Consider the following 15,898-nt stretch of genomic DNA (forward strand, 5'->3'; position numbering starts at 1 on the left):
CCGTTTTCATTGACTTCTACTTGTACGTAGAAGTTCAGCTGAGGTCAGCCTGTGTTCTATACCCATGGTCCTTCCTGCTCCCTCACCCTTTCCCTTAGTGAGTGATTAGACTGGAAGAGACCATGAGGCTGGGCTTTGCGGGGAAGAGAGGTAAAGAAAACCTTAGGGCCAGTCAGGATCTGGGTAAGATGAAAGAGAAAAGACAATCCTCAGAATGTATCTCCCCAATTCAGGCCCAGGTGTTTGAGGGACAGGAGTTGGCAGCTCTGGAAGGGACCTCATGCAGTTTCTTCCACTCTCAGCCAAGCCCTGCTGCTTGGCATGGCAAAGGCTGTAAAGCAATCATAACTGAAGAAGAAAGTGGAAGTGCAGGGGCCCAGACCGGGAGTGGGGACAGGGCAAATGGACAGACACACACTCCCACGCAGAGACACCGAAGCACAGATACCAATTCAATGCACATACACACCCAGAGAGACCCTGACCACATGGACATACCACATACCCCACAGAGACCCTCCTGTCCCCAGCCAACAGCAAGCAGAGCCAGGTCCCTACCTGAGAGTTCAGAGCAGGGGCAGGAAGTCTGGGGCACTGTCTGTCCTCAGGTGTATTTATACAGGTCAGGGAGGGGCTGGGATTGACCAGGTGCACTGGGAGGGCCAGGTGCAGAAGGCTAGAGGGAATGAAGAGGGATGGGCTAATCCTTATCTGGGCAAAGGACAGTTGAAAGCAGGATGTGTGTGTGTGTGTGTGTGTGTGTGTGTGTGTGTGAGTGATGGGGGGAGGGGGAGGCTGGGGAACAAGCCGTTACCAGACTGGTGTGGTAATGAGGTGCCACAGAATCCAGGCAGAAGTCCCCAGTGCTGGCAAGGCTGTTTACACCAGGGACTGGCTCTGAACATTTGTAGAGCTCCTACTGAATGCCAGGCCCGGCATGCGGTGCTTCACATGCATTAGTAACCCAATGACTCCTACAAAATAGATAGGATGATCACCTCCTTTCAGCAGGTGGAGGAAGAAATAGTGACCCTAGTGGAGGACCTGGTGGAATCTTTGCCTTGGGCGCCAAGCCCCAGGCATGAATTGTCAGATGTGCTGCCCAGCCCAGGGAGCTAGCCTGAGAATGGAAATTAGACACAGAACAGGGAACTTTTGGGATGGATCTAGGCAGGCGGAGAGGGAGCCCAGGCTGCCAGCTTGCTCTGCACTCTGAAAGCCCCTTGTAGTCTGGTCCCCACTGACCCCTGTGGCCTCTGATGCCTGCCACAACCTCTTGCTTGGCGTGCTCTAGCCACGGTGGCCTTCCTTAGGCTCCTGCAGGCAGACCCGGTGCCCTTGCTCAGCTCTCCTGTCTCCCTGGATCTTTGCTTTTAATGTCTCTTGCTCCCAGTGGGGATTTGGCTCCTCAGAGGCAGGGGCTGTGGTGACTTCCTTCCTTCCCTCCTTCCCTCCCTCGTTTCCTCCTCCTCTACTACCTCCTCCTCCTCCGCCACCTCCTCCTCCCTTTCTCATTCTCTTTCTTTTCTTTTCTTTTCTTTTCTGAGACAGAGTCTCGCTGTGTCACCCAGGCTGGAGTGCAGTTGTACGATCTCAGCTCACTGCGTCCTGGGTTCAAGCGATTCTCCTGCCTCAGCCATCCGAGGAGCTGGAATTACAGGCGCTCACCACCACTCCCGGCTAACTTTTGTGTTTTTAGTAGAGACGGAGTTTCACCATGTTAGCCCAGGTAGTCTCAAACTCCTGACCTCAGGTGATCCACCCACCTCGACCTCCCAAAGTGTTGGGATTACAGGTGTGAGCCACCACAACCAGCCTGTGGTAGCTTTCTTAGTCATCGTTTTATCTCCTCAATTAGAGCAGTAACAGAACCACCATCAGGATACAATTTGGAAAATGGAGAGGAGGAAAAGAGTGATCCTCCTTTATCTCCATGGTGGGCAGGAAAGTGTTTGTGTGCCAGGTTCTCTTACAGTGTCAGTTATATCGGCTCTTGGAGGTAACAGTTATGATCTTCCCCTCTTTTATAGATTAAAGCATGCCAGGGTTCAGAGACATTAAGAAATCTGCTTGAGGTCGCCCACCAAGTGTGTAGTTAGTCCCAACTGCAGACTATTTGAGTCTAGAGCCCAGGCCCTTTCTTCACCTTAGGTAATCTCTCCTTCTAGGAATGCTCTTCTGAAAAATTCCAGCCTGCTTTGCTAACATTGTTGGTCAAAGGACTTTGGTTTATGACTAGGTGGAAGGTTATTAGTCCCTTTCGCAGACATTTGCTGTGGGTCTATGGGCAACCAGGACAGGGTGGGCTACTGGGGAGGGGCAGAAGTCCCAGGAGAGGTTTACAAAGGTGTGGTACCTGCCAGGCTCCGACCCACACTGTGTGAATGTTACCAACTGCATCCACCACTCACCGCGCTCTCCGCCCTCACCAGCCCTCTAAGCCCTATTCTGCCTCCTTTTCCCCTTCAGGGGCCTTGACACCGAAACCTCTCCACCTCTGCCCTCAGCCTTTGGCAGGAAGCTGAGAGACCTGTGTCTTCACAAACCCCCAGGAGGAAAGCAGGGGCTGAGAGGAATGCATGGGGGCCCAGTGCTGTGGGTTCCAGGCTTGAGGCCTACGTTCTCCATCTCAGAAATCAGGGTCTGAGCTCCAGTGCGTGCTAATCACAGAACCCACTACAGCAGCAGGCGGGCAGGGTAGTGAGGCCTTGGGTGGTGGCAGTAGGCCCTGCCTTGATGGGGTGGACCGAGAAGACAGGGCAGCCCCAGAAGCCCGAGTGGGCCCGGAGGCCTTTGGGAAGTGAGGAGGGCACCCACAGCAGTGGTGGCATGTGGGAATGATCGGTAGCAGGGTGCATGTGTTCATGAACTCTTCTCCTACCCAGTCCTAAGATTTTGAGGGCAAGCAGGGCCTCCTCTGTGTGTGTGGCCCCGCTACCCCTCAGCAGGCACTGTGCCTTACAGATAGTAACCGCTCACCAAGTGCTTGGGCTTATTGCCTGGCTGAGAGTGGTGGCACTTCCCTACTAGAAAGTCACAGGGTGGAGAAGGAAGCTCTGTGGAGCCAGAGGAGATACTTCTGGGGTGAGGGGCTGGGATCTGGAAGAGGAGACGGGAGATCAGGGTGAAGGGCATCTCCTGGGGCAGTGGAGGCCATGAGGGGGCTCTGGGAGGGTGAGGACACACAGTGAAGGCCCTCTCTGGAACCCCCAGTGCCTGTCAGCAGAACCAGGAAGGCCCCTCCCTGCAGGGTGGGGAGCGAGGCAGGACGGCCAGGCGCCGCTTCTTGGGTGAGGTTTTCCACGGTATGAGGTCAAAGGTATGTGCTGGAGAGAGTGCTGCAGGGATGGGCCGCCAGCCACAGTGATTCAGAGGCAGCTGGGAGGGCCCCGCCCTAGAGACTCCTGGGCAGGTCTCTGACCTTCATCTTCAAAGAGAAGCTAATAGCACCTGCCCTGGCTAAGTCACAGGTTGCAGAGCCTGAAGAGATCTAATGGCATCACCTGTGTGAGGCTCTGGCCATGTTAGACGTTGGAGTGCAGGGTGTTGCTGTTATCAGTGGTGACATCTATGCCTCATCAGAGGCTCCCTTGCCCAGCCCTGGGGACCTGCCTGCGGAACAATTCCCTTGCACCCTTGGCCTTTGGTCCCTCAGAGCATTTCACTGACAGGCCCCCAAGAGGCCCCTCCCTGCCCCAGCTTCCTGTAGCCCCTCTTCCCCCAGGGCGCCGAGCGTCCAGGTGTTCTTAGGACCGAGGCATGTTCCAGACTCAGGACTTTCAGTGCTAAAACTGAGAGCGTTCCAGGCAAATGGGGATAACTGGTCACCGTGCTGCCCACCCGCAGGTGTCCAGGTCTGGCCTTTCAGCGCGCTCTCTCACCCTGGTTGCCCTTTCCTACCTAGCCACCTCTGGGCTGGGTGAAAGCCCCTGAGCCACACCGCCTAAGGCCACTCCAGAGGCTCATGCCCTCTCCTCGGTGGCCTGGGCTCTCACCCTTCCCTCAGCCTCCTAGTTACCCTTCTCTCCATGCCTCAAAGCCACACTGGATCTTTTCCCTGCCCCAGAGATGCCGCCTCAGACCCATGTGACAAGCCTAGAGAAGGGGTAGAGACTGTCCCACCCAGACTTCCAGCCTCTGCTGCCCAGCGGACACCTTTCCTGGAGACATCAGGCCAGGCTGTTCCCTGCCTGACTCCGTGAAGGCCCCCAGGCCTGAGCGTTTAATGCTGCCTAGGCCGTTTCTCTCTCCACTGTGTCACACCAGCCATGCCAAGACTCTGAGTCCTCCTGAAGGCTCTCCCGCTCACCTTTTCCCTGGACACCCCTTGCCCTGCCGGGTCCAGATGCCTCCCTCCAGTATCTGGACACAGCCTCCTAACTGCCCCCAACCCTACCCCTGCCCTGTGCGACCCATCTAGACCACTCTGGCTTCAGCTTCCTAAACCACGAGGTGGCCTCATCAGCAGCTGCTGTAAAACTCTCAGCCCCTCTGGATGACTCCAGCTCCTCAGTCTGCCTTCCTAACCTCCCTAGTCTGGTCTGTACCTTCCTAACCTCATGTCCTCTTGCAGGTAAAAGCCACTGCCACTCCCCTGCCTCCTGCGATCCTGCTATCTCCCGTGCATTCACGGAATGCCCTCTCCTCCCATCCCCCTGCCTGAATCTTGCTCATCCCCTTGAAGCTCATCTCCTTCTGGAAAACTCCCTGGTGGGCCTGAGCCCTGTGCTGGCTGGGCCTCAGGCCAATGCAGCCTGGTGTTGGCAGGTGCCTCTGAGGTCTTTCCCTGCTGGTACCTACATCGCCTTGGCCAGGTGAAGCACGCAGTAGGTGCTCTGTTCGTGGCATGGTATGGGCAAGCCCCAACAGGGCAGCACTCAGCCTCTGCTCATAGACAGCTCTGGGCTGGGGGTCAAGGTGGGGCTTCTGGGAAAACACAATGAGTCCCCTTTGCACCATGAACAGATCCAATGTTGGTGCATGGGAACAGAGCACCAACAAACAAGGGAGACCTCAGGGGCTCAGGTCCACGCCAGCGTTCGCCTCCTATTGCTGGGTCTGACGCTGGAAGGTTCGGGATGCCCCAGCCCTGGGTATGTCCTGGAGAGCAGAATGGAGGAATGTGTCCTTGGTCCAGCTTTCCTTCTGCTTCTAATGCCTCAAAGGACTTCGGCCTGGGCCCCACCCTGCTCTAGCATATGTGTTCCTTCGAAAGGTGTGGCCCAGACTTTGTCCCTGGCAACGGAGCCTGCCCAGGGCTGGTCCCTCCAGCCCCACCCCATGCAGTCTTGAGTTCTCCCCACCCAGCCCCGGCCTGACCATACCTCAAGTCCTAGGAGCCAGGACAGCAGTTTCTTGAGATGAGAATCGCCATGGTGGGGCAGGGAGGGAGGATGGGTTTGCAGGAAAGTAATGCTGTGGTTTAAGCCACTCTCTGACCCCTTTCCATCGGGAGGTTTCCCCTGCCTACTAGCTGGGCTCTCATGCAGTCCAGCCTGGCTCACTGTCTTCCTCAATACTCACCCACACCCCCAGGGCTGGCTAGTGGCACCAGTGACCTCTAAGGGCTCGGCCTTCCACCAAGAAGAATGGTTCCTGAACACTGGGGTATGATCCTAGAACTGGGCCTAGGGGGATCCAGAGGCAGGTGAAGTGCAGGGACTGCTTCCAGAAGCACCAGTGCTGGTTGGGGACAGATGGCAACCAGGGCCTGGGACTTCAGAGGGGACAAAGAGGGACAGGGAGGACTCCCTGGAGAGGGTGTGCCGGGCAGGAGACCTGAAGGGAGGTGGCTGAGGGAGTGCCTCACGGTCTGCTCCACCAGATCACAAATGGTCTCCATAACCCAGAAGTCTTAATGTATTCAGGCACCAGCAGGCTAGTAGCAGGCAGCCTTTGGGCCCCTCAAAGGATGCTGGAGAGGTAGCATCCAGAAGGTGGCCATCAGGAAGTCACCTGAGGCAAGAAAGCTGTTGTGAGCCTTACTCTGGGCACACTTTGTTCCAGATATGGATGGTTACCCATGTTATTTCATTTCCTCTCCAGATGATTCTGTGAAGCAGGTACACCTCATTTTATAGATGAGGGCCAGAGAGAGAAGGGACACAGCCAGTAAGGGGTGAAGTTCATTTGGAATCCACCCACTCCCCATCCCTTCTTCTGACAAAGCTGAGGGGAAGGGCAGGGGCCGGCTTGCTTATGTTTCATTGGTCCAGCTGCAGGGGCAGCATTCTGGAAACAGAATGAGGTCTGAGCAGTGCGGCTCTCGTGGGTGCAGCCTCTGCCAGGTCTGTGCTCTCAGGGGCGCAGTGTCTCCGTGTGTCGTTCGGAGGGTCTTTCCTCCCCTGCAGCCCCCTTCCCTCTTTCTCCTCAGTGAGAATCCCAGCTTGCAGCCATCTCGTCCTCAGGGCTGGCCCCAGGTCTGTGCTCTGAGGACCGCAAATAGGGTCCAGATACGTCGCTTCTGGACCTCAGGGGTATCCCCTGAGCCAGCGGGTGGCCTGGGAGGGTGGGGGACCACAGGGAAGAGCCTGTGCCCGAGGTGCTGGGACACCCAGCCCAACCCCAGGTGGAGAGAGGGAGGGCACAGAGGGAAGGATCAGCAGAACGGCGTTGGCGGGGCAGCTGGTGAAGGCGCCCTGGGCAGGAGGCAGCGCTCAGCTGTGTGGCCTCAGTGGCGTCAGACAGGCTGTGCCACCTGGGCAGAGGGCAACACCTCTTTGGGCTTCAGCTTCCTCATCAATAAAATAAGTCTTCTCCAACTGGATGGTTTCTCTAGTCTGATGGAGTTGGGAGGTGGAGGTTACAGGGACTTGGGGGAGGACCTGCCCAACAACAGAGAAAGGGAACTGCCTCCCTCACCCAGAAACGGGCTGTTGTCACTCTGCTGCCCCTTAGTGGCGACACAGAGAAACAGACACACAGTCTCATGGGGATGGCAAGCTGATCCTTCTCCATCTCTTCTGCTTCCTGTGGGCTTCTCCCCAGGACAGAGGGGGGCACTCTTAGGGCGTCTTTACCACCCACCGGCTCCCTGAGGGCTGCGTACGTTCTAGGTGGACAGAAAGGCAGTCACAGCCTATGCACAGGTTACCCACAGCTATGCGCAGGATGGCAAGCACAATGCACGCATGTCTTCATTCTGCAAGCCTGCAAGCGCTGATGGAGGTTCTTTAGTATGCAGGGGCACCGTGTCAGGGACTGGGATCCAGAGGCACTTGGCATGTCATTCCTGCCCTCAGAGAGCCTCTGTGTAATGGAGAGCAGACAGGTCAACCGCAGACTCTGGGGAAAGTGGGAGACTGTGGGGGCTGCTCAGAGGTATGACGTCTTGTGTGAATAACACTGGGAAACACACAGCCAGCAGCTGCTGGTACCCCCCGTATGACTGTTGGTTTGTCTTGGGCACATACCCCTCCAGCCTGATGGACCAGAAGGCCTTTGCCCTAGGTGAGGGGAGTGTGCTCCTACAGGCCCTTCCAGAAGAGCTGAGTGGCCATCCCATAGGTGATGAGCCTGTGCCCATACCTTTACTCCCCTGCTGCTCTCTTGCCCCTGCCTTGTCTGGAAATGGGGGAGGTGGGTACACAGACCTTGCCCCATCCCTGTAGCTTCCTCCATCTACACATCTCCTCCCCAGACCTGGTCTGGGCCTGAGTTCTGAAGAGGCTGGAGAGCATTAGGTCTCCCTCCCCAGCAAGTGCTCCGCAGGCCTCCCAGCTCCAACACAGTGCGGGGCACGCAAAGGCAAGTTTGAGGCCTCTGGAACTCAGTCCACTGTGTGGGGCAGGACGCAGAGCGGGTGGGAGAAGGAGAGAGTGTGTGTGTATGTGTGTGAGAGAGGCACAGGGCACAGCGCCTGGGTGCGTCATGGTTGCTGGGAGAGGTTGACGAGTCTGACTCAGTGGGGACATCCGGCAGGAGAGGAAAGAAGAGCGCAGTGGCATTTGCAAGCAGGATGGGAACTCGGGTGGTGGGGATGGGGTGTGGGGCCAGGGCTGCTGTGCGAAGGCCTGGACAGGAAGGGGCGAAGCCTGGCGGAGCTGCGGGAGGGAGTGGGGAGGAAAGGGCAGTTCTGGAGGGTGGAGGTTGGGCCTCTGGCTGCCTGGGTGGGTCTGGGAGGAGAAAGAAGGCAGCAGGGGTTTCTGCTCTGGAGAGACAGGGGACAAGTTGTGGCGTCTGGGAAACTGGCCTGGTCAATCCGGGATGTGGGGAATGCAGGGGCTTCTGAGTCTCACGTGAGGGCCTGGAGGTCAGGGCCTTGTAGCTGAGGAAACAGACTCCACGAATTCCTAGTCCAGAAAGACCACCCTCCTCTCAGCACCCCCAAGCCTTGAGTCCCAGAGGCTCTAGGGTGGCACTGCCAGGCAGACCCTCCCCCTCATACCAGCCTCAGCTGTATGAGGAAGATATGGGGGAGGAGCTTTCCTGAGAAGGGCTGATCCCTTTGCTGGGTTCAGAGAGGCTGAAAAAGCCAGTCTTGGAGAGCAAGGCCAGGAAGGGCCCAGACATAGGGCCCGAGAGAGGAAGGCTGTTGACCAGCTCTGAGCTGCCATGGCAAGGCCCCTGGAGGAAGGCCTGGCTTGCCATACCAAAGGGCTAGAGACCCAAACAACAGAGCCTCCTGGGAGTGGCTGTGCTTTAAAACATAGTCACGCGTCTCCTAATGACAGGGCTATGTTCTGAGAAATATGTTGTTAGGTGATTTTGTCATTGTGTGAACACCACAGAGAGCACTTACACAAACCTAGATGGTACAGCCTACTACACACCCAGGCTGCATGGTGTAGCTATTGCTCCTAGACTGCAAATCTGTACAGCAGGTTACTGTACTGCATACTGTAGGCAGCTGTAACACAGTGCTAAGTGTTTACATATCTAAACGTAGAAAAGATATAGTAAAAATATGGTGAACAAGGTTTAAAATGGCACACCTGTATAAGGCACTTACCATGAGTGAAGCCTACAGGACTAGAAGTTGCTCCGATGAGTCACCGAGTGAGTGGTGAGTGAATCTGAAGGCCTAGGACATTACCACCTGCTATGATAGATTTTATAAACACTGTACACTTAGACTAAATTTATAAGAATGATTTTTTGGTCAGGCATGGTGGCTCACGCCTGTCATCCTAGTACTTTGGGAGGCCAAGGCAGGAGGATCACTTGAGTCTAGGTGTTCAAGACCAGCCTGTGCAACATAGCAAGACCTTCTCTCTACAAAAAATTTGAAAATTAGCTGGACATGGTGGCATGTGCCTGTTGTCCGAGCTACTCAGGAGGCTGAGGCAGGGGGATCCCTTGAGCCCAGGAGGTTGAGGCTGCAGTGAGCCATGATCATGTCACTGACCTCTGACTTGGGTGACAGAGTGAGACCGTGTCTCAAAAAATGAAAACTTAAAAAAATATATTTTTCTTTCTTCAGTAATAAATTAACCTTAGCTTACTGTAACTTGTTTTGCTTTATAAACTTTTTAATTAAAAAAATTTTTTTGACTGTCTTGGTAATAACACGTAGCTTAAAACACAAACACATTGTACAGCTATACAGAAATATTTTCTCTTTATATCCTTATTCTATAAGTTTTTGGCTATTTTGAAACTTTTTCTTTTTTTAACTTTTTAAACTTTTTTCTTAAAAACTAACACACACACATTAGCCTAGGCCTACACAGGGTCAAAATAATCAACATCATTGTCTTCCACCCCACATCCTGTCCCACTGGAAGGTCTTCAGGGGCATTAACAGGCCTGTAGCTGTCATCTCCTATGGTAACAATGCCTTCTTCTGGAATTCCTCCCGAAGGACCTGCCTGAGGCGGTTTTACAGTACACTTTTTTGTTGTTGTTGTAAGTAGAAGAAATACACTCTAAAATAATGATGAAAAGTGTAGTATAGTAAATACATAAGCCGGTAACATCATTGTTAATTCTCATTATCAGGTACTCTGTACTGCGCATACTTGTATGTGCCATACTTTTGTATGACCGGCATGCCGTAGGTCTGTTTACACCAGCATCGCCATAAGCACATGAGCAGTGCCCTGTGCTATTATGTTATGATGGCGACAATGTCACTAAGCCATAGGAATTTTTAGCTCCATTATAGTCTTATGGGACCACCATTATATATGTGATCCATTGTTGAGTGAAATGTCGCTATATGGTGCGTGACTGCACAGAGAAGACAATGTCCAGCCTAAAAGAATGAATGACTAGTGTTGTCATTTTAGGGATGTGGTAGTACTTGGTGGTCTAGGGGAGGTGAGCTACTTGATCCCTTTGAATTACTTAAACCAAGGTTGATGAGGAGAAGGAGCAGGAGAGGGGAGGTGCGTTTGTGTGCTGTAGGCCTTTTCTACTCATGGGAGGCACAGAGGCCTACGCTGGCTGCCCATCTTGTCTGCAGGCAGGCCCAGGCTAGGGTCCTGCTGGGGCCCAGGCAGCCAGGCCTCCTGTGTGGGCTTGACCCACGAGGGAGAAGTCCCTACCAGTCTGTCTGGGGACGCTGGGGTGGGGCAGGCAGAGGTGCTAGACAGGACCAGCCAGCTGCCAGTGCCCTGGTCCTCGCCCTCTGAGAGGGGAAGGGGGGGGGGGGCGGCCCGACGTTCCTGGCGGGGAGCCCAGAGGAGTCTTTTGTAATCACAACATGATCTCGTGTGCTGAGCAGCGAAGCCGGCAGGGAGAGGCCGGCAGAGGCCCGGCTCCGGTGGCTCCAGCTTTCCTCCCACTCTGGCTCCCCAGGGGCTGCTCTGGAATTCTCTCGGTGCCCGCCGTTGCCATGCACTCGGCTGTGAGTGGCAGTCTGCCTTTGGCAGGGGGCTTCTTGGGACTGGGAGGGGGCTGGGATACCAGGCAGCCACGCTTTGGGGGCAGCTGGGGACAGCTGGGGCTGGGAGAAAGAGGGCTGTGACTAGATGGGTCACAACAGAGACCCTGCATCCAGACAGGGAGGAACCTGGAATCTTGATGCAGAGACATGGCTTGCCCAGGGTGACTCCCGGGCTGGGGCCGCCAGGGGAGCTGGCTCTCTCCGCCCCGACTACCAGCAGCTTTCGGCCTGGAGAGGCTGGGCCCGTGGGAGCGGCTCTTTCCTCCAGGCTGGGCACAGGCCTGGGTGTGGGGTCCAGGGCCTGAGAGCCCAGGACGGAGCCAGGGCCTCTCCTTTTTCTCTGGTTGTGGATCTGGGAGTCAAAGAGCTCCCCCCTCGACCTCCCGAATCCCCTGGCAGCTTCCCAGTCACGGCAGGTTCCGCTGCCAGAGCCATTTATAACTCCCATTCCAGGCTCTGCTCAGCAGTGAAGCTCCCTGGAGAGCTGGGGGGAGGGGCAGCCCAGTGCTGGGAGCTGTGGCTTGGGGTATGAGGCCCTGACCTGAGCCCCCCGAGGAGGTAGGGACAGGCAGACAGGCCTAGCTGGAATGGGGGCTTGGGGCCTTCTTTGGGCCATCTCCCCAAGCAATCCCCTTCCCTCCTGGGTGACCTTAGCTGTGGGTCTGGGATCTGTTCCTTGGGTAGTAAAAATGTGAAAGCTGGGGACTGGTGAGAGGGGGACCCGGAAGTCAGGGGCTTGGGTTCCCTGCCTCTGCAGGGGCCTGCCAGAGCTGAGTCCCCCATGAGCAGGCAGGAGAAGGACGCAGAGCTGGATCGGAGGATAGTTGCCCTGCGCAAGAAGAACCAGGCCTTGCTCCGCAGGTACCAGGTGAGTGGGCTGCCACAGGACCGGGAGGACCCGCTTGGCTGCCACTCCCTGGTTGCCGCACACGTGATGGTCTCTCCCTGCAGGCTCAGGAATGCGCCTCTGGGGCTGGGGCCAGGGGTAGGGTGGGTATGGTCCCTCTTAGAGGCTTGGTCAGGGTCCTGGGGATGTGTGATGTGGCGCCTCTGCCCCCTGGTGTCCCACTGGTGTCTCTCCGTGTAGGCCTGTCAGCGTCTGTGTCTCTGTGCACCTGGGGGGCCATGGCGTGTGCTGACCCCGGGCCCTCCCACAGGAGATCCAGGAAGACCGCCGGCAGGCAGAGCAGGGGGGCATGGCTGTGACCACACCAGCACTCCTCCGGCCCGGCGGCCTCACCGTTACCATCAGCCAAGTTCCCGGTGTAAGCCTCACCCTGGGAGACAGGGCTCGTAGCAAGGAGGTGGAGGCCCAGACCACGTCAGGGGAAGACAGCTGCCTCTGTTCCCCTCTTCTACTAACTGTTCCGGGGTGCATCCGTCAGCTCCCAACCTCCTGCAGTAGAACCACTGCTGTCCCCACCAAAGGGCCACAGCTGAAAGCTCCCCTACCCCCAGTAGAAGCCTCCTTATACCCTTTTCCAGTCCACAGCCCTGCGCCTACGCCACAAAGCACAGGCCACTCAGCACACGCCACTCCTAAACCTCAAGCCCCAGGGGCTAAAACCCTGCAGGAAGTGGGGGACAGAGAAGTTGGGGCTGAATGCCAGGAGCAGTGTCTGAGGGACAGAGACCCATTGTCTGAGTGCTCTGGGTTTCCCAGCTCAGAGATGACGGGGGCCACTGTGGCATCTTGGGCCTCTGGGTGGCCCTGGGCCCTGGATAACCTCATGCCATTGGCATGTGAACAGCCTGTGGGAGTCAGCTCCTCTGTGGGGAATGCAGGGAGGGCTGGGGTTGGAACCCAGGCCTGGGGAACCACCGAGAGGACCCAGCACCCAGGCCCTGCCCAGCACTGTTCATGTGGCCTGAGGGTCTTCGTTCTGCAGGAAAAGCGGGTGGTTAGCAGGAACTGGGCAAGGGGCACCTGTGGACCCGGAGTGACCAACGAGATGCTTGAGGATGAGGATGCTGAGGACCCCGGGGGTACTTTCTGCTTAGGGGAGCTGGTGGAGCTGGCTGTGACCATGGAGAACAAAGCAGAGGTGAGCAGGGTGGGTGGGGAGTGCAGGCATCGGCGGGCAGCCTCTTCTTCCCTGACTCTGCTGCACTGCCCATCTTCATCCTCCCAGGCCAAACGGATTGTAAGCGAAAAGCCCATCAGAGCAAAGAACCAAGGCACAGAAGGGTCACCTGGAGGGCGTGTGACCCGGAGCCCCCCCATGCAGGTGGCCATCAGCTTGGATTCTGCACGGAAGGTGCGTCTTCAAGAGGGGATGGGGACATGGATCTGAAGGTCCTCACTTAGGGGAGGCAGAGAAGCTGAGTCAGATATGTCCCTCATCTGCAGGGACGTGACTGAGGGAGCACCTGCAGGAGTTGCTGCTCCTCCTTCCTTTCTCCGGCCAGTCTCTACTTTGGGTGGGCCTTCGATGGGAGACAGTTTAAGCCAGAGATGTGATCCAGCCCCCTCCCCTATCTGGCCCTGCTGGTGGCACGGGAGTGGAGGAGGGGCCGGAGGGTGGAGTTGACTGGCTAAGTGCCAGGTGTGACCTCTAGGTGGCAGCAGCCCCTAGTCCTTGCCCTTGCTCACAGCCTCCAGGGCCCCTCCCACTCCGGCTGGTCTACATATCCCTGCAACAACCCTGTGGGTTGGTGCTATGGAGATCCCCATTTTACAGATGAGGAAATGAGACACAGAGAGGTTAAATTACTTGCCTAAAACACACAGCTAACAAATGGCTTCCATGGATGGAAGCCATTTCCATGGGAGAGCTGGAACACATCTAATTTTTAGCTGGAGATGTGGAAACCTTGAGAGAGGAAGCACCTGAGTCTCCAGACCCCACCCCAAGCCTCTTCCTGCTTCTCCCTTTCGCTCTGAGTGTCTTCTCCCTGCAGGGTGCTTGGGAGCCCCAGAGCCGGCCGGTGGGGGAGCCCCCGGAGGCGGGCTGGGACTACGACCAGTGGAAGCAGGAGCGGGAGCAGATCGACCTAGCCCGCCTCGCCCGGCACAGAGACGCACAGGGTGACTGGCGCCGCCCGTGGGACCTGGACAAGGCCAAGCCCACGTGGGTGGCTGGGTTGGGCAGCTTGCTGGGCTGGTGATCCTGTGGTGTGGGGTGGAGCTGGCTGCGGGCACTGCTGGGAGGGCTGCAGGGACTCTCCTCGGGGTGGAGAGGACCTTGCTGGGCTCTCTGGTCGGGCCCAGAGTTCAAGGCTCTGAGTGCACACTGGGTCTCCCATCTTTCTTGGGCCCACCATCTCCCTGCTGCCTTCAGTTCTGGGCCTGGGCTTGGGGGAGAGGGGTGTCAGGGTGGGGCCCACAGCAGCTTCTGTGCACCAGCAACCTGATTCCATCTGTCTACACAGGCTACAGGACTGCAGCCAGCTGACGGGAGAAGGCCCAGCCAGGGCAGGCAGCAGAAGGGGTGAGCTCACACCTACCTCATCCCTCCCCTCCTTGGCTTTGTTTATCTTTCACCTCCTTGTCCTCTCTTTTCCTCTGTCTCTTAGTTTCTTACTTATTTTCAGAGCTGAAAGGAAGCATTGGAGAACATCTTCCTTCCTCTCCCTCACTATCAGAGGAGGGCACCAAGACCTCCCATCCTCCCCTCTGAGCCCACAGCCCTTGTCCAGGTTCCGACCAGGAGGCCCCAGCAGGAGGCTCAGTGGAAGCCTGCCCAGCGGTCTCTTTGAGGCGCTGGTCCCTAATGGGTGAAAGTCCTGGTGGTAGAAACAACTGTGGATTTCTGGTCCCCTTGTTTTGTATATAAAGCAGCTGTGGCCTGAGAGTTGGGGCCAGACACCTAGCCACAGAGTGGCAAAGCTAGCACAGGACCCGACTCTCCTGACCCCCAGGCAAGGGCGCTTTTGGGGAGGCAAAACCCACGACTGGCCCCGAGGACTGACAGCTTCCTGAGGCTGGAAGGACCAGTGTTCCTGTTTTGGATCCTTTGTCACCCCACTTTTCCCCACTTTTTTGTCCCTGTCAGGTCCCAGGAGCCACCGGAAACTACAACCCCCACCATTGCTCCCTGATGGAAAAGGTGAGTTGGGGAGGAGGAGGGGCCGGGTCTCGAGATGGACCTGACTGCTACGGGCCTCTTCTCTCCTTGGCTTGTGAATCATCTCTTGCAGGTCGGGGCAGGCAAGCCAGCAGACCCGCGGTGGCACCAGCCACAGGCAGCAAAGCCCGGGGCAAGGAGAGGCTGACTGGCAGGGCCCGAAGGTAACAGGTGGCAGGGGACAAAATCAAAACGGGCATCTGGGTGTCCCAATTTCCTGGACCAGTACAGGCCCAGGTGCCAGCTCCATCCCTGGGGCCCCTGCCTCCTGGCTGACTGCTGCCTGGCGAGAGGTTAATGACATGCTGGGAGAGGCCATTAGCAGAGGCTGCAGCGAGAGCCTGGTGCCTGGGGAGGCTGGTGGTAATTACAGCAGCTCCCTTCCCCTGGGAAGTGAGGTATGCCTTTCCCAGGCATTGCAGGCAGGGACACGCCTGGAGTCCCCACAGAACTCAAGGCGCTGCAAGCTTGGCCATAAACAGCAGCTGGGGACCCAGGATAGGCCCAGAGTGCATGGCATTCAGAGGAAATAGTTGGATTTAGGGAACAAGGTCAGGCTTGGGAGGGAGAAGCATCCTGGAGCCACATTCTGGCTCTGATCCCAGTCTGAGAGCCTTGGGCTTTGGCTTCTCCCAGGGATTTCTTTGGCAAGGAGATGGAGGCCCAGAGGAGGTGGAGGCCCCTCCTCTCTGGTCCTGCCATGGCTGCTCCTCTCTGCTGAGAGCTGTGGGGCTCTAGGGAGAGTCTGGATCACCCCTGGGATTTCTCCACTGCTCAATGTGAGGCCTAAACCGTGAGGTCCCAGCTCAGCCTTCCTCGCTGCCTCTCAACTCCACCCTGCCCCTCTATTCAGGCAGGGGGACATGGCTCTGGAGTGAAGTGGGGTGGGGCGTGCCATGAGCTGTGTTTCTACAGGTGGGATATGAAGGAAGACAAGGAAGAGCTGGAGAGTCAGGAGGTAGGTACTTGGGTATAGGATGGGGCAGGCTGGGGACGCGAGCTG

The 15,898-nt window shown here is 56.9% G+C and overlaps 1 protein-coding gene across 2 annotated transcripts in view; it reads left to right on the forward strand.

The window, feature by feature from the left end:
• CCDC9B (coiled-coil domain containing 9B) overlaps positions 1–15,898 on the forward strand; it is a 36,066-nt gene that overhangs the window by 15,899 nt on the left and 4,269 nt on the right. Inside the window, exons 1-10 of one of the 2 annotated variants that reach the window (XM_023189380.1) lie at positions 10,621–10,789; positions 11,586–11,696; positions 11,986–12,093; positions 12,718–12,873; positions 12,961–13,086; positions 13,730–13,899; positions 14,201–14,259; positions 14,824–14,877; positions 14,969–15,059; positions 15,811–15,853. In XM_023189380.1, coding sequence (XP_023045148.1) covers positions 10,646–10,789; positions 11,586–11,696; positions 11,986–12,093; positions 12,718–12,873; positions 12,961–13,086; positions 13,730–13,899; positions 14,201–14,259; positions 14,824–14,877; positions 14,969–15,059; positions 15,811–15,853 — 1,062 coding nt within the window. In that variant the 5' untranslated portion in view covers positions 10,621–10,645. Of the gene's footprint in view, positions 1–10,620; positions 10,790–11,585; positions 11,697–11,985; positions 12,094–12,717; positions 12,874–12,960; positions 13,087–13,729; positions 13,900–14,200; positions 14,260–14,823; positions 14,878–14,968; positions 15,060–15,810; positions 15,854–15,898 lie in introns of those variants that run through there. The other variant, XM_023189379.3, reaches the window with a different exon arrangement.

Source organism: Piliocolobus tephrosceles, chromosome 6 (genome assembly GCF_002776525.5).
Source record: "Piliocolobus tephrosceles isolate RC106 chromosome 6, ASM277652v3, whole genome shotgun sequence".
In the NCBI taxonomy this organism is placed as follows: Eukaryota; Metazoa; Chordata; class Mammalia; order Primates; family Cercopithecidae; genus Piliocolobus; species Piliocolobus tephrosceles.